At 35.9% G+C, this 19,305-nt stretch overlaps 1 protein-coding gene across 3 annotated transcripts in view; it reads left to right on the forward strand.

Annotated features, from left to right (window-relative positions):
* Positions 1-1,734: 1,734 nt before the first annotated feature.
* LOC145688135 (uncharacterized) overlaps positions 1,735-19,305 on the forward strand; it is a 79,964-nt gene continuing 62,393 nt past the window's right edge. The window contains exons 1-3 of one of the 3 annotated variants that reach the window (XM_081761925.1): positions 1,735-1,809; positions 7,622-7,777; positions 11,240-11,309. In XM_081761925.1, coding sequence (XP_081618051.1) covers positions 11,284-11,309 — 26 coding nt within the window. In that variant the 5' untranslated portion in view covers positions 1,735-1,809; positions 7,622-7,777; positions 11,240-11,283. Of the gene's footprint in view, positions 1,810-1,846; positions 1,985-7,621; positions 7,778-11,239; positions 11,310-19,305 lie in introns of those variants that run through there. The other 2 variants (XM_081761926.1, XM_081761927.1) reach the window with 2 other exon arrangements.

The raw sequence follows: 19,305 nt of genomic DNA on the forward strand, positions 1-19,305 counted from the left end.
GCTCAAAATTGAATATTTTTTAAATTTTGGTGGGAGTGGTCAAAAAGTTTTGAAAGTTTCACAGATTGTAGATACTATCTAGATGTAAATGGGCATTTTCCCCTAAAAACCATCCATGCGTATTTTCTTTACTTTTTTGCGTGTTGAAAATTTAAACAAATGTAGATAAAATGTTGGGGGAGACACGTCGCTGATTTTTTTAGTTAAAAAATTTGTTATGTCCTTAGGTATAATATATATTTTTTCGGAACTTGAAAGTGATGGCAACATTGTCAAAAACAAATAAAACTCAAAACAAACGTGTTTTTTTCGGACAGTTTTCCCACCATTTTAGGACCCTCAAGGTGAGGGCCCCTTCAAACAATCCTTTGCCAAAGTTCACAATTTTCATTTCTCTTGCGTTTCTTCCGCTTCTATCGTTCTTCGGTTGCTTCGATTGTGCCCATTTCGGAATAGAAACACCAAATATATCTCCGTAATAGTGCTTCCACTTCAACCGACTTTTACACAACGAGGTTGCACGCACCTCGCGTCAGCTCCTCGTATCTATCAGTGCTTGCTTCACTGGCCGCACACAGAGGCGCTCTCTACCGGTAGCGTTCTCTACCATGAGCTGTGTAACTTTGTTGTGTAAGAGTTTGCTGAAGTAGAAGCACTATTACGGAGATATATTTGGTGTTTCTTTTCCGAAATGGACACAATCGAAGCGAACGGCAGAAGCAGAAGAGACGCAAGAGAAATGAAAATTGTGAACTTTGACAAAGGATTGTTTGAAGGAGCCCTCACCTTGAGAGCCCTAAAATAGTGGGAAAACTGTGCGAAAAACACGTTTGTTTTCAGTTTTATTTATTTTTGACAATGTTGTCATCACTTTCGGGCCCCGAAAAAAAATATATGTTGTACCCAAGGATATAACAAATTTTTTAACCAAAAATCAGCGACGTGTCGTCCCCTCAAATATTTTTCTACATTTTTTGAAAATTTCAACACGCAAAAAAAAAGAAAGAAAAAAAGAAAATACGCATCAATGATTTTGAAAAAAAAATGCACATTTACATCTAGATAGGGTGCAGTTTTACTGTACGAATCCACAGAATCTACAATGCCCAAAAAATTTAAGGAAGTCTTTAATTTGCCCAGTGGCGTAGCAGCTGCCCCCGCAACCCCCGCAGTGCGGGGGGGCCCGAGGTATAAGGGGCCCCGAAGTCTTGCGATGAATAAAGATTTAAAGAAGTAGAACTTCAACCTTACTTCTGTTGGCTTTACAACTAGGGCCCCTTCTCTATACTTTGCGGGGGGGCCCGCAAAAGTGTGCTACGCCACTGAATTTGCCCATTTTATGTCGAGAACAGAACCCAACGAACCCCTGCGGGACTTCTAAACCGTTTCTACTCCTACTCCTACTTCAACTACTACTTATACTATGGATCCATGTAGTAAAACTACATGCTAGATAGTATCTTTAAACTGTGAAACTTTCAAAATTTTTCGACCACTCACACCAGAACTTTTTAAAAATATTCAATTTTGAGTATGTATGATACCATAATTGAGTAATGGGAGGAGATAGGGGCATTTTTTTAGGTAGTTTTAGGTCAAGGGTAACCATTTGGGTCAATAGCGACCCAATTTGGACCAAGGGCCGATTTCACTATCTTACTATATGAAAAACCCTATTAATATTTGATTGAATATTTTAGATATGCTCAGAGGAGAATTCTTTTGACATAACAGAGCGATTTCAAAAGAAGAAGAAGAAGAAGAAAGAACAGAATATCAAAGTAATGGCGGTGGGATGTTAATTCTTTTGTGAGTATTTTAGCCGCATGTTTTCTATTATTGTAAAGCATGATTTATGTATTGCGATGCATGGTATATGTATTTAAATACAAGTGGATGGAAACAGCTGATAGCTTTCGTTCTCTGTACTTTTGTTACAGTAATTTATTCCTGAACTTTTGGTTCTTGCTACTACGGGTTGACAGTATGAAATTCTGCTTGCTTTTCTATTGTAACAGGATATAGCTGTTGGGAATTATTTCTAATATATGTCTTAGTAGAAATAATTAAATATTTTTAACGTAGTAGGGGTATGCCCTGTAGTTGATAGGAGACGGACAATTAATGAAAGTAAATATTTGATGGTATGACAATGGGGAAGAGAATTCAGAGAACATCCTGGAACAACCATGTGGAAATTTTTAACCCATACATAGGCGTTTGGGGGCGCGGTATACTCTAGCTAGTTTTTTTGGTAATAGTATACAACAGTGCCTCATGATCTGTGCGCGTGGATACTTCCTACTGTTGCACTACGTATAAAAATGATTTTATTACATTTAGAAGTAGTAAGAAGCATCCACGTGCACGTGACATGCGATATGTGTTTCAAATCCCCCACATATACTCATACACTACGTACAAGGGCACATTATTATTCTTCGCATACCATAAAACACAACGAAACGCAACGCAAACCGAGGTACATTTTATTTTATATTACTCAGTAATTAAATGAAAGTAGAATTTTTACCTCATTTTCAAGTTCCTATATCCTCAACGAATAATCCTTAAAAGACTGCACTTCGTGAGTCCTCGCTAAATGATGAGGCACTCTCGTATACTATATCCGTTTTTTTTTCCGTGATTTTCTTCAGTCTATATTTCGTTACACAATCGTGACATTGTGTTTTTCTAAAATAAAATAAATATTCCATCGAGGTCAAATATATTATTCGGCAGGGTTGGCTGGTTTAAACCAGCTGGGTTAAAAAAAAAAAAATGGTTTAAACCAAAAACGTTCGTAAAAGTGTAACTATTCGTAAAATATTGATGAACACACATTTGTGGATTATCACGTTTCACTCCCATATATTATTCGTATTATATTCAGACCTAAATACCCCATTCAGTACTCAAAGAGATTAAACTACAAAAGCAATTAAAAAAAAAAAAGTTTATGAATGTTTCTTTTGTGATTTTTTTGTAGTTTATTATTATTGTTATGCAATTCCAATCAAAGAAAAATTCTAAATATTGTTTCGTTTTAATAATGCTTACTATTGATAAAATACATCGAAATCCTGTACTTTTTTTTCTGGAGGGTGGTGTCATGAAAACGCCACGAGAGGCATTTATTGAAATCAAAAGTATCCTTCGTATCTATTTATGTATAAATGGTTCACATCCAAAGTGAACTCAAATAATTCGTATCTTTATTCACTTTTCTTACTGATATGCAAATTAAGTCGTCGCATTTCTTTAACTTGGACTAATAAAAGTCGTAGTGAACTAACTTGGACTAAATTAGTTCTTTTGTACTCTGCAGTATTTTGAAATTGTCCATATGCAATTCTGTATAATGGTTTCACTTGTGCAACTGTTTAGGCTATCTTTTTGTCCTTCTGAAATGACTCTTGACAATTATATTAACAAGTATGTAAAGATCAATACAACGTAATTTTATCAGGAGTCATTCTTGAGTGAGTCGACAGACGTATCGCAATTGTGGCCATTAGTCCCGGTTTCAAATTCAAATGGAGAACAATTTCTCTCGGATGTAAACCGAGAGGCGATTTGGATTCCGCTTTAAGCTTATGTGACACCTTCCAGCATAACCCGGTTGTTCCATAATAACACCAAGACGAAACAAACTTTTCTGTCCAAATGTGATATAAAGACATAGAACAAATTATTTAAACAAAAAAAAAACCTGGTTTAAACAAAAAAAAAAAAAAAAAAATCAATAAAAACCATGATTTTTGCCAACCTAGTTGTTCGGGAAAGTAATAATCTGTGAATGTCCTAAAGTATGGAGGTATGGCAGGGCACAAAATTTCAAAGTCAGATGTACTTGCTAATGTAAAAATGATGCTCGCCAATATCTTTCACATACAAATTACGAGAGGTTCCACCCCTCCCCTCACCCCGGGTTTTTGGTTTGACAAAGAAAGAGATTACATCAGGGCATAACATTTCAAAATTACACAACTAGATTCAGGAGAATCAATGTTGAATCGGACAATTCATATTCATGTTTTTAAAAAATCGGTGCAGTTGTACTATACGGATCCACAGATTGTAAAATGTACAGAAAAAAATGGGGAAGTCTTTAATTTGTCTAGTTTATATCGAGAACAGAACCCAACGAACCTGTGCGGGGCTTCTAACCCGTTCCTACTCCTACCCCTACTCCTACTTATACTATGGATCCGTATAGTAAAACCGCTCGAAAAAATCTTACCTTAAGACTTTACGTTTGTGTAACACCAGGGCCGTGCCGTGGAAAATCAGCGCTCAGGGCGAGAGTATACGACGGCGACCCCATACATATATTCCAAACAATATTTCCTATCCTTTTTTTCTCCCGAATTTTTCGCCCCCCTTACTTCAGCGCCCAGGGCCGTTGCCCCGCTCGCCTTCCCCCTCCCCCCGAGCACGGCCTTGTGTAACACACACTCTCTGCACTGAAGTACCAGTTGTCGATTGCAGTTTTCGGATCAAAGTGCTTAGGTGAAAGGCCATTGATGAAAATTGTCAGCCAATCATCCAATGTGTCAGTCTTCAGTGAATTCATGTAGGCAGTCTTAAACCTCTCTCACATAAAGCATTACTCACAGGTAAAGCTACACAAAATATGCAGGGTTCCCAAATTCTGGAAAATCAGTGAATGCCAGGGAAATGAAAACATGTCAGAGAAAATCAGGGAAATCATGCATTTTGCATAAAATGTCATGGAAAGTCAGGGAACGAAATGTACAAGACAATTTATAAAGTCTAAATTATGTTTCTTCAAAACTGTCACAGTACAGTGTGAACCATTTTAAAGGTAATTCCACTGTCTTGAGCCATTTTTTGTTCCTGTACTCAGAACTTCTATCTCTCTTAAGGAATCTAATGAGTCGTTGTGTTAAACAAAGCGTTGTGAAGCTTGATGATAGTGCAGTGAAGCTTCTTGCTTCGGATTTAACTGCAAATGAAATGTTACTAGAAATAAGAAAGGTGGACATTGGTTTTAGGCATCAGATAAAGATAAACTAGCTTTTAGGTTTGACTGTCGAAACTTTTTGCTGGGCACAATCAAGAAGATTGTGGAAAGGAGCCCTGTGAAGTACAAACTGGTAGTGCTCTGTCAGCTTTGAACCCCGGGCTACAAAAGAACAATCCAGAACTTGCTCTAACTAGGATGAAACGCATCCTACAAACTCTGCACGAGCATAACACAATATATGATTCTGTACCCGAGAAAGCAAAGTGTCAATTTATGTCTTTCTATACTGAAATCCAGGGGTCTCTTGCAGTTGACTTCAGCGAATACGAAGAGAAGATACGCAGCATCAGGTTAGATGATTTCTTCGCAGAGGTAATGTCTAAGAATAATCCGATTTGTGGGATGTTGTGAAAATATGTTTAATTTTATCCTACGCCAATGCCTCAGTGAAGGATGGGTTCTCAGTCAATAAAACACTTACTGTAGAAAACCAAATCGAAGATTATGTGGTAGACAGAGGCAGGTGCATGATACAATTATACTATGAAGGTGTAGAGTCCGTCCCTGTTGATCGAAGAATGCTTCTCTCATTTCGTTCAGCTCGGAGACGCTATGATGAATACCTTAAACAGAAACGAATCAAAAGTGCAGAGAAAAGTAAAATCAAAAATGAAAAAAGAAAACTAGGTGCTAAAGTTAATAAATTGGAAACAAAGAAGAAACAAGTGGAATTATGCTACAAACAAGAGCAAGACACTCTCGTAGAACAAATTCAAGAACAAAGCAAAACAAAATTCTGTTTAAAAATGTAAATGTCAGGATTAACATGTCTCAGAATTTGTTAATATTAGGACTGATAGTATTAGGCTCGGGGAGGGTTGGCAATATATTCTTGACTGCTTTTTATTTATTTTTTTTTTTTTTTTAGCAAAAAAAGTATAATTTGCAATATGTATTACTTTGTCATACATATATTATTATTATATATTTACATATCGAACATGACAAATATGTAAATGGTAATTGAAGGCGTGTGTTGGCTAAGGGAATGAAGGAAGCAGTTAAAATAGTGTATGATTGAACTTACCCCGTATCTTCCCATTTATATTCAAGAATTTATGTCAGGGAAAACAAGAATTTGTGTCAGGGAAATCGATCTTCACTTTTTTTGTGGGAACCTTGATGTGAAAATTGGAAGCAAATTTGGGAATCTCGTAATGCAGTTTTCACTGTATTTTTTTTTCTTTCTTTCTTTCTACAGTGTTTGGTTTAACGTCAATGAAGAAAACAAAACTTTATATTCTGCCTACTCTACTAAGACAAGGTCCACATTTTCGCTGAATAAATCTGCTTGCCAGTACTTAGAAAGCAGTTTTATTTCTTCCACACCAAACTCAAGGACTTGTTTTTAAAGAGGCCAACCCAAAGTGTCAACTATATAAAGAAAAAGAACTACCTCTGATGATACAGATTGCAACCGTTCTGTTATATACATTTTCGCATTCTTGATTAACTTTCGTCTTATACTCTGGAACTCTTGCTCTCCAGATTGAATATTTGTGAGCTGCACATCCCTCTATTTACCTGAAACAGATACTAAGTCCAAGAATTCTTGTTCACTTTGACCAAGGCTGTTTTTTAGGTCTTCTAATGCTGAGATGCTGTGTTCAATTCCTAAGATTTTATCTAAAGACTTGTTAACGCTATAAAATAACCAGCAGAAGTTGTTCTATCACACCCAATACATCTTCCTTGATGTGGACATCATTTGAATCCATGAACCTAACGTAAACATTTGCAAGCTCAACTGCTGACCTATCTGTTGAACCATCAACTAGAATGCTTATGTGTCTACAGTTTTTCAAATTGTTCACTCTGTCCTGTCTCAAAGTTTCAGTTATGAAATGAATAAAATATTTACATTGGATTTGATTGCTATGTTGTTTTAAAATATTCACATTTAACTTCCGAACCAAACAAAGGAGGTCCACAAAATCCTTGAATCGTTTCTCATGCTTAGCTACGTAGTACGCAGTATTAAACAAGTTCGTAGGATTAAACATTTCGTAGTACATATTTTTACGCATTTTATCATTGGCATTTCCATAGGGCATTCTGTAGCTCTTACGCTGGAAACAATTTCACAGTACACTTTACTTTGATTATGTATAGCAAAGGTCTCTCTTTTGAAACGTGCGGAGCCTTTGCTCCATTTCTAATCAATGTTACTGGCAGATGCCGGTGTACAAAATTTTCAAGATGCAACATTTGTTGCATCGTCGTGTAACAACCATCCGAACTGACTTACCCAGTTTTTAATAAATTTTCTTTTATTCCCAACTGGCGAAACATCATTGTCACATTTTCTCTTTGCAGAGCTGGAAGGTGAGTTAAGCTGTACACGGTTGCATGTTGAATATATCACTAATAACATCTTTCATTGCTGAGACACGAGGTTATCTTTGTTACAACTTTATCCTCAGTCTTCCCGTCAGATCTAGTAGTTTTATAAAAAAAGGACTTGATACTTTTTTTTTTGCATGGTTATAACGGATGATTCACAGGAAATTAAACAAATTCACACAAGATTTTATCGTGGAAGCACTAAGAGTAATGTTACATTCTTTCTAGGTTCACGCTGCAAGCAGACCGGCACTAGGAGATTACCGCGCTGACACAATGACAAAGGATGGCATGCGTCTCCAATCCTTGCACAAATTGATGTTTCGATTCGTGTTTGTTTAACCCTTAAGGACTCGCGCGGGGTGTTCACAGACCGACAACCAGGTAACTTTTGTGTTGCTAGCCAGAAGTTCTGATGAAAAAAATACTAAAAAAATGTCTCAAAACGAGTTCAAAAAATCTGATTGCAGCAAATACATTTAAAAATATGTCTAGAGTTACGCTACATTGTCTTAATTATTGAAAAAATATATTTTTATTGTAATAAAACAAATATCAATTTGGGGCTCTACTGGACCCCGGCGCGAGTACTAGTGTTACAAAAAGGGCGCGAGTACTTATGGGTTAATTGGTTCTTCACTATTCTCATAGAGGCACCGTTGTCGATGAATTTCCTCCCTACATCTTCATTTATTTATTGACTGATTAATTGGCTGAAAAAATAAAGCAGTTAGGTGAACAGTGATAACGGTATCTCATGCAAAATCTATTTAAAAAAATGTTTTATGTATTTACTTATTTTGTTATTCATTTATTTATCACTGACATCGTAACGCGATTGGTTGATCTGTTCTTGGCACTGGGCTGTCCCCACAGCTATTCTAGTTTCAAACAGCGAGGGAAACGATCTCTCACGTTGACGCACCAGGAGGCAAACCATTTCGATTGAGGGTGGAAAAGGAGGGGCGAATTACAACGTTGTGAAGACAAGACCACTTTCCATGTCCGTTGTGAAGATTTCACATTCCGTGTTTTCTCTCACTCAGTGACAATTATTTTCGTACGAAACAAACTGCGCAACCCTGTGAGTTAGACAGAAACCATTCCTACTGAACACTGGTCGCCATCTCTAAATTTCTAGTCGCCAGTGGCGACCTGGTGACTGGAAATTTTTCGCTCTGGGGTACGGTACGCCCTGCTTACATTTGTTTTTTTAAGTAAGTTTTTTTTTTTTTTTTTTTGCTTATTTTTAGTTTGATGTGCACATTTTATCTGTGATGATAAGATTTAATAGTATCAGTCATTATGGTCTACTCAGCTGTGCACTGAGGGTCAGAGTTTTTATATAGAAATATCGTACATAATAAGAACGAGCCCTTATTCAAAGACTTAATGACGCTCTTGATTATGGTGAGACTGGACGCATGTATGGGGGCTAAATTTTGGTCGAAAAACCTGTTAGGTTAGGACTAAGGTTAGGTGAAACATGACGAAAGTTAAAACACTTCACAGGAAATGACGAAGAAATATGTTTGTCTCACGTGGAAACTATGATATTGGCGAAATTCACAATGCCCGCTCCAGTTTCTATCCTGACAAAGTCATGAGCGATCAATTTTAACAAAATGGGTTTAAACTTCTCTAGCTCAAAGCTAACCCGGGCTTTCCGTACCCTGCTCTTTTAGAGTTGTCCTACTTGTCGATGTTCATCTGGAAAGTGCATTGTAAAGTTTACCCGTGATTGTTTCCCTGAAAAAGCGAAAAAAAAATTCTGCGTACATGAATCAGTTTCAAAGACTACTCAAGTTCAACTATTCGTCTTCTTTCTTGGAGCCGCAGTGGCTCAGTGCTAGAGCGTTCATCTCTGGTGCATGGGCTCCCTGGTTTGATCCCAGCCAGCACCAAGTGAATTTTGTGGTGGACAAACCGTGTGCGTGGGATTTCTCGAGGTTCTCCCGTTTCCTCCCACTTTTTTCATTCCACCATTTCATTCATTTTTGATTATCACTGTCTCCTTTAGTCTAACCGTCATAAACGTGGGACATAAAACTTACATATTTCATTTCGTCTTCATTGTTTATTTTATTTGTAGCATGTAAAATTCTTCCATAAAACTGATTTGATGATTGAAATAGTTTTGTAAGAGGTGTAATAAAAATAGGATAATACATATGAGTCTGACTTCTTATAATAGTTATTATCATTACTATTGCTACTACCATTACAACAACAACTGCTAACAATACTGTATGTATTAGCAGTAATATTTTAGATTTCTACTACAAACATAGCATGATGAAGTTAACTCTAAAATTACAGAAAAATGAAAAACACCCATACTCCGATAATCGAAATTTTGTTTGTTATTTTATGTGTGGTTTACAACGCTTGAAACAACTATAACGGATTCTACCTGAAACTTTGATTGTAGTGAATGAGAGGCTTCATCCGAAAAATTGGATCTTATGCAGGAAACATTTGGAGTAATATATTTTACCAATATTTTTATAATAAAAAATATTTTATTCTTCGTACTACAATATTAACAATTGGTTACTTTGGTTAACACTTTTAGTTGCAGTTGCTGACTACAAATTGGCATTTCTTTACCAGTCATGTATTTGAAACGCTGTTGTCCTTTCAGCAACAGTGGTATTCTTTGAAGCATTTGCCCTCTAAATCCAAAGTTGACAGCTTTTCAAGAACAATAATACCCTCTCAAGAATGTTATAGAATTTCACAACAATATTCTGTACGCGAAAGTTGTGGATGTATGGTAATAATGAATCTAAAATTTACAAACACGAGATGTGATTTTTCGGATCACATGCAGTAACGGGTTTAAAAATATAATTATTAGAGGCTTCCAGAATTTATTTCGTGTGTCATGCATCTATGCTGAAGTAAGAAATTTCTTAGGGAGGGAAGGATCTCTCAGAAACAACGAGAAGTTAAACACGTAATAGGAATACTGTGGATGATCCTTTGCATACATGAGAAAATTTACAAGAGAAAAATTTCAAGAATAGTCAGTAACAAAATTTGAAACATGTTATAAATAATTTAAGACTCAGGTTCACACAGCGACAAAATATAAATTAGACGATGGTCATAGCACGATGAAACAGACGGTAGACTTTAACCTTTTCTAGTGGAATAAATTAAAAATGTAATTAAGTTGATATTTATTTTCTAGCATGCGCAGTAAATCTAAATTTTACTGGAATATCATATTTGACATTAATAGTCCTGTCAAGTCATTTGTAATAACGCTAGATGGGGAAACAATGAGACGAAAGACGGAGGTGGGGGTAGGTGAGGTCCGCAGTCGGGCAGCTCTGCGCTAAATGTCACGCATCATTGGCTACTCCTCATGTCCCTTTCAGTTGGAAAAAGCTGTATCGTAAAATATGAATCATACCTCAAAATCAAGAACGTTAAAGATTTGACCATGGGAAGCAACTAGTATGTTTAGGATGATATGTGATGGCGCGTTAATATTTAAATACCTTACAAACTGAGTTAGATTAGAGTATTGTCATTTTGATACACAATAGCGTATAATAAAAACCTAAAAACTTTTGTAGAATATATTCTATTCATATAAGTAAAAGTTAATGCAGGGAGTTGCGGTTGGATATTATAAACAGTTGCTTCTATTGTTTGATTTGTTCCACTGGATTTGTACAGTAAAGTAATAAGTGTAAGATAAAACTTTGATTTCGACTAATATTTTCCATGAGATTATATAACTTACGTATAAACTGTAGAAGATAGAATATATAGTCGGTAACAGTAGAATTTCTTTCTCTGTCCTATGTATATATATTTTAATGTTCATTTCAGGCGAGGTAGCTAAAAGAAAGAAGAAAAAAAAAGAATACTTAAAGATGGATTATCTCCTGGAAATGTTCAAGTAAGTGTTTGTTTGTGTGTAACACCAACGACGTATAATCATCATGAAATTTAGGAACAACTAACACTAGAATGGGTCAAGTAGACGTTTTGTCTAGATTAAGATTTTACCAAATTATATTTATTTTCTCACTCTACCTTATTTTGTGATTCATTCTGTTTAGTCATATTTTTACAGTACTTTAAAACCACAATGATTGCAGAAGGTTCCGATAAAAAAAAAGTAACATTTCAAGGATATAATTTTTTAAAGTCTGTAATTGTACAAAATTGAACGCAAACTGTATGCTTCTAATGCTGTGTATAGATTTTAATACTGTATAAGAATTAACAGTATTAGTGTTCGATGCATTTCTGTGTTTGATGCACTTTCAGATTTAGTGCCAGTCTTTGTTAGTATGTTGTTTGGAAACCCAGTGACAAAACTACTTTCGGTCATCTTAGAAGAAGATGGAGGAAAATTTAAGCATTCCACTAAGGACTACAAAGTGTGGTCGCTATTATAGATTTTATAAGTACTTCAACTATTTTTTATAAATGTATTGGGTTGGTGAGATCGAAGTGTTCGATGACGTGTGTCATTTTCAACGAAAAGGAAAAATATAACAAACAAATCAAAACGATCATACCTGTCAGTTACAGTAGTCTCCAGCTCTAGTCACACATTTTTATCATAATTTAGCCAGCAATTGGATGCCATGACAACAGAAGTCTGCGATGCGAATTCCTGAACTGCACATTGCACCACCTGGTCATCAGAAAAGTTCATTACCAAGATGTGATCGAGGTCCTGGAGAAGGTGGTAGTCTGAGAGAGATGTGTTAGAATAGTGCGGTGGGTAAGGAAGGGTTTTATACTGCAATTCATGGAGAATCTGTATCGTCTCATGTGGTGAGAGGGCGACATATGGTGGTACACTCGAAGAAATAGATATTTTCCCTCTCAAAGTACGTTCGGCAACATTGCACGCGTAAGAGCTTGAGCGCTACGTAATGCTGGTAGCTTTATGTATTTGCCTCCTACCTAGGCTATATACAACGAAGTGTGTGTGCCTTTTGTAACCCTTCCTCTCTGCCTCTGGCTGTGTCTGCGAAAATATTGTTTGTTTTCCATTTTTGCATTGGATTCGTGATATTGAGTTACCAAAGAACCAGCTTCTCCAAATGGTTACAAAGTACGTCAGCACGAGAAATATATCTAGTTAATGAATGATATGAAGTATTAAAGCTGCTCTTTTCTTGTATGATTGAAGAGGTGGATGCGTTTGAGCTTCGTATTTTGATAATTCTGGTTACAATCCTCGTTGAAAACTTTTTTTTTCTTCTTCCTAAATTGCCTCTCTTTATTATTCACATAAGGTGAAGTTAGTTAGTTGGCCATTATTTAATCAACCGGAATCTATGTCGGGGGCACGGTGGTTCAGTAGTAGAGCGCTTACCTCTGTTGCATGTTATCCCTGGTTCGATCCTCGACCAAGTAAGTTTGTGTTGGACAACATCGTGTTCGTGGGTTTTCTCGGGGTACTCCCCTCTTGACGGAGAAAGACATGTTGAATCACCTCAACATAGACCGCTGTACCAGGAATAACTTCTGCAGGTAGAGGGGTGGGTTTGCAAACCACATTGATCACGATCCAACCATTGAAATTCCTCGTGGTTATATGATTAGTATACAGGCCTTTCGTGCAGAAGATTCGGATTCGATTCCTTGCGAGAGTTCATGTGGTTCGGTTTCCACATTAAGGTGTAGTTCCACGTCTCACATAACCTCGATGCTGAACGGAACGCTAAACTTCAAATCAACCAACGATCCAACTGTTGTCCAGACCATAATTTTTCATCAGAAGTGACAATCTGATGCAAGAAACTTTCCTAGTTATTCCGTACACCCAAACAACTGCAAACCTCCAGATGGCGATCCTTGTAGGCCGGTGTCAACTCCCATTCATGAGTCTCAACTTTTTCACCTTACCGTTTGCGGAGCCGACGAACAATATTGCTGTAGCATGTGGCTAGTTCGTTTGCAGTCGCACGGACATTTTTTCGAGGGTCTGCCTCCTGTGATCCTCAGGAGCCTACCTGAACATGTTTGAGATTGATTTTTTGCTGTTGCACGAACCGGCACGAAATTTTACCGAGTGACGGCGTATTTTGTGTTCATTCACTACTCGTGCCCCAAATGCACTGTCGATGTGTTTCGCGACTATATGTGCACAAGGGCCAGAGCTCGTAGAATCCACTCGCCTGCTCGCCAGTGGCGAGTACTTTTTTTTATATATATATTTGGCGAGTAAAGTCCAATCAATCAAATCGTAACTCTTTTTTTATTATTATTTGTAAGAGACATGCCAATAAAGAAAATTAAAAAAAAAAATGTATTGATGTGTTTACTGTGTCGCAAAGTGATTTTTATCTATTTGCACAAACACTGTGACTGCAAAATGGTCTGGCTGGCGAGTACTTGCAAGTAAGATTTTTCAAGCCCTGACAATGTCCCAGTTTGAACTCGTACAAACGGCAGTGTACAGTTAAGAAACACTGATATTATTACAGATAATTTAGCCTGAAGTATTCAAAAACTCGGCCAATTGGATTGTTCAGAAAAATCAGAGCAAAGTGTTAATTAAATTAGGGCTATAAATCGCAGTTAGCTGTGATCAGAGTTGTAAAGAGTTGTTCGGATTTGTACACCATTTAAAAAAGATCTGCAACACGAGGAAATACTTACAAATTTGAACCAAAAAATATTCACATTTGTAATTGTTTTATTATTGTGATTTCTACATAATATATAAATTATTTGTTTTATATAAATTTATTCATTCCTTAAACATTTTCTGGAGTGACATCCTCCGTTCAAAATAACGTAAAATTATATGTTCCTAAAGTCAACGCCGAAACCTATCCTTTCTCTTGCCTATTGACCTGTAAAACATGGAATTAACGCAGAATGTTAACAGAATATCTAAAATCTTTTAAAATATTTTTACTTTATTGTTAGTTTCAGTTATTAAATGTCCATTCTGTAAATAACTACCTTAACAAAACAAAACAGAAAAAAAAAATGTACTTAAGATGCAAAATTACTGAATGAGCACTTAAAATAATTATTTTGTAGTAAAATTAAATGCTTACGTTTTAATTACTGAAAGAAAACAGTAGTATTCATTTTTATTAAACTTGTGGAAACAGTATTCTTTACAAGATGGATTGTTTTCGGATAGAAAATGAAAATTATGTAGTAAATGTTTCCACGTCAGTACCAGAGCTGGTAAAAATGTAGAACTTAAAAATAAACACTGAAGTAGTAATAATTTGCTTTAAATAAAACAAACCTTTAAAAAATAAATAAAAGAAAAATCATAGATCACAAGAAGCTTAGAATAGTTCTGAAAAATTCCAACACCTGTTGCATTTTCAGGACGGATATATTCGTTTTTTTTTTTTTTTTTTCATTCATTTTATTATTATTTTCTTACCGTAAACTGAAACAATTTTAGTTCATCCTAATTACTATATGTTTTGAATTCAATTTTGGAAATGCAGTTTATCAAATCTGAACTAAAGTTAATTGTTCGCTTTATTAATTAACGCTAGGATACCTTTAGGAAACTTGTTTTAAAGAAAATTCAATTACAGTTTCTTTTTACTCCAGTAATTCGAAATATTCATTCATGAAATTGACTTTTGGATAAGTTACACATTTTATTCAAGTTTAATGACATTTCTGTATAAAGTGTGTCAATGAAAATATTTCAGAGTGGTGACAAACTGGTGTCAGGGAATTTGAGAAGACAGAGAATTATTGTTTGGTAAGAATGATGCTTTAAAAACTTCAAAAACGAAAATTTTAAGACAATTTCAGATGTGATTGAGTGCTTTTTTTTTTTTTTTTTTTTTTTTTTTTTTTTTAATATTTATTTGGCAATTTCAAAGTTAGAAATTTATTTGTACTTTTCACTGTCAACGAGTAGGAAATTTATGATCTACAGCTGTGCCCATTATCTTTTGTTGTTCACTTGATCAGCGGAATAATATATTGGTGAATCACCCCAAAGTGCAGTTGAATCAACGATACAATTGTAAATTCTTTTTGGACACACGTGTAATTCAACTTTTTTGTTCCCACTAGTTTCGATTTTATCGGAGTTTCCTGTCCAACATTAAGTGAAGGTAGCTCATCACACAAATGAAGAGATTTTGGAATACGGTTACTTGTGTGTGAGTTTAAGCTTCTGTTTTCATTGTAAAGCATTTTAATTCAAAAAGGTTTATTTCTGAAGTGCTTATGAATTTACAAAGTTGCTGATAAAGTTGCAGATCAGCGTATACATTGGATCAGTACTCAATGGATAGCCGGACTAATTTCGACGGACCCTAGATCCTTAAATATGGAGTGCGTCTACAGATCCCAAAGTGTACTTACTTTGTACTTAGAAGTAATATTTATTAATTGTTATACACTTGTAGGTACACTCTTGTCCAAAATTATTGTCGCATGTCTATAAATATGTTGTTGTAGCAATATAATTTGATAACGAATTCGCCCGGTATTTTTTATAATGTTAGTATGTGTTTAATCGGCAAAGACATGTATATTTCAAATTTCATGTCAAAAGAGCAGCAAATAAGAACAATAAAATGAAAATGAAACTTTGTCCACGTAGCGACATTTTGTTTTACTCATTCTAATTTTCGTATTTATAATTCTTTTCCTATGAAATTTACCACAAATATACATTTCCCGATTATACGCATAGTATCAGTATTAAAAGTACCCTGCAAAATCATTATCAAATTATATTCTTACAAGAAAACAATTATGGATATGCGACGATCATTTTGGACATGAGTGTACGTATTTAACACTTATACATTTTTAGGGGGGCGCGGTGGCTCAGTGGTAGAGCGTTCATCTCTGGTGCTTGGGGTCCCGGGTTCGATCCCAGCCCCCGCCAAGTGAACCTTGTGGTGGACAAGCACCGTGCTCGTGGGTTTTCTCGGGGTTCTCCCGTTTCCTCCCACTTTCTTCATACCACCAGTTTCACTCATCTCTCATCATCACCGTCTACTTTAGCCTAACCGGTATAACTGTGGGACGTAAAACTCAAAGATTTCATTTCATTTTTACACATTTTTAATAATTTATTAATTATGGTGTGTGTCATACTTTTAAGAAATTATTTATACTCATTATTCTGACACTATAAATGATGCAACAGCTTGCGAATAATATCTATGATACGTGAGTTTAAAGGAAGTTTCATTCTCTCTCTCTCTCTCTCTCGTCCCCTCTTTTTTTCGATTCACTTATTTCAGTACACTGTAGAAGTAACAAAGTTTCATGATGTGCAATTCCTGTTTTAATATTGACATTTTCATTCTTTTGCTATGAAAAAAAATCGTAAATGGGACCTCAGTCATGTTCATACGTTGCTGTTCACTGTTTTATTTTTCGCCAAAATCCTTCGGGTTTGGAACTTCATTTTTATATGTTGCATCCTTCCTTGTTGTTAGATATGGATACAGGAAGTACCACATGACAAATTTTCTGCTCCTACAGTATTTGTCGGAGCGTCTTTTCTTGGTAACATGGAACGGCAGGCGATAACAAGTCGTATGAAAGGAAAGAAGCATATGCAGATGTCCGTGTCCATCTCAATATCGGTAACAGTTAGTTCTTTTATGACTCAAGAAAACCACTTAGTACTTTCTTGGTTGGAGTGTCATTTTATTGTACCTTGTGTATACAAAATAAAAAAGCCCTTGGCATTCCCCTTTATCGGTAACACAATAGTCTATATTCTCATCACTTTCTCCCACATCCTGTCTGTTTTTATAAATCAGTAATACACATATTACACACAAAAACCGTTCTGTGTCATACCAGGGTGACAAAACAAAAGTTTTACAAATCTTAACACCTGATGCATAAAATATTACAAACATTTATACAGACCATTGAATACATACGTCCAATAACATAAAACCTCAGTCACAATAATTGTTATAACCCAGTTTCTTCTCTCAAATCTCAACAGCCCAATCCATAGAGTATTTAACCCTGCGTTACCCGCGCTAGAAAAGTTATACCCGCGCATGGACTTAGAGACCGTTTTTTCTTTTTATTGCTAAAATTGGGTTATAATGAAAAACAAACGTTGAAATTTATGGCAAACTTTAATATTACATACGTACAATAACAAGTATGCTAGTGGTAATTACATGTTTTACGTAATTACATGCCTACAATAATAGGTGTACTTAGAAAATGTCTACTAAAAAACTTGTAACTAAATATCTAACTACAGAAAAACCTTTTTACTGGAAATAACTTATCAAAAAACATTGCTTTTGGGCCCGTATGCTCTCCACAGATGTATTTATTGCATCTGACTTGTAAATCTGGTTTTTCTGTTCTGATTCCACGAGCAAAGCGAACATCTTGCAGCGTTACCTTCGACAGTTACAGGTTGCTGATAATCTGGAACTGCAGCGGCTCTTTGAACCCTCATTTGCAGTTCACGAGGAAGGTATGTCTTCGCTGCTCTGGGCTGGGAGTGGTAGAAACGGAAGCTATACGGACTGGCCGCACGTGTTGCCAACTTATTGCGATGTAATAACTAAAAACCCCTACGCCCGGAACGTGAGACCGTGCGCGAGTAATGCAGGGTTAAACAATACACATTCTCCATTACCCATAACAATTACCGTGACAATATACTAGCGATAAAACTTATATAAATATAGTAATATAAATGGCCGTTCAAAATTTCAGTAGATGATTTAGTAGTGAATTAATAATTTTGCGTTGTATAAATTCAGGGACCAGAAATGTCTTTAAAACTTGTGCCACTACAGGCATTTCCTCCAAGTAAAACAGAGTTTGTCCATCTGTGAAAACATTTTTCAGCCTACCATATTTTATTTTATTTTTTTCAGTGACTACTTCCCTCAAAACACAAACTGACATCAATTATAAATATTTTATTACCTTTTTAACGGCCAGATCTGGTTTAAGTCTGTTGCCATCAACAACAAAGTCAAGTTGTACTGCGAGCTGGTATCCCATCAGTTGAAAATGGGATCACTGAGGATTCCTGGCAATACAAAGAGGTGTACGGTAGCTCAGGATAGAGCGCTTATTTCTGGTGCGTCGGGTCCGTGATTCTATCCCGGGTCAAGTAAGTTTGTGGAGGACAACGTCATGTCTATGAGTTTTTCACGGAACACTGCCGTTTCCTCCCACAATTCTACATCGTCACTCACTTGCCTTGATCATCTGTGTCCCGTAGTCTTACAGGTTTGATCATGCGACGTTAAACTGAAAGATTTTATTTCCTGACAATACGACGCTAAGCAGGCACTTAATACGCCCTAATACGCTGTCAGTGGTATACAAAGGCTCTGCACAAGCACGACATTCTTTATTGATATCCGGTGTTACTCATGCCATTTGGAAATCGACGGTGTTACTCTTGCTATTTGGAAATCCCCTTTATTATTACTCACGAATAATTTATAACAAGACTAAAATCGATTAATAATTAATCGCAAATTTCCGATTTCAAATTACCCTGAACATGCTATTTATCTCTAGTTTCAAATTTTCAATATATCGACGGCGAAAGTGCAAAACCTCGTAAATCATTAAAACCAAAGTTTTCAGAAGAGCAATAAAACAGTTGTGTTTTTACTATAAGAAATGCGATACGATACGAGGTTTTAAAAAGTTACTTTTTCACGTTTTTTATTGGGTTTTCGTTTACGAGCTTTTGCACACACGTAGACTTAGATGTGGGTGATTGAATGCAACCAATATCTAAAATTCCATAAAAGTGGAGATACGAGGTTTCGCACTTTCGCCGTCGATATATTTTTTAAAATACACAAATTTTGTAATTTTCCCGTGTTTGGACACCTTTTATGAAAAAACTTGATATATTAGCGTAAGACGAAGTTCATTTTCGTAACCAACATCCTCAAATTATATAAAAA

The sequence above is a fragment of the Thermobia domestica genome, chromosome 6 (assembly GCF_964235325.1).
Source record: "Thermobia domestica chromosome 6, izTheDome1.hap1.1, whole genome shotgun sequence".
Classification (NCBI taxonomy): Eukaryota; Metazoa; Arthropoda; class Insecta; order Zygentoma; family Lepismatidae; genus Thermobia; species Thermobia domestica.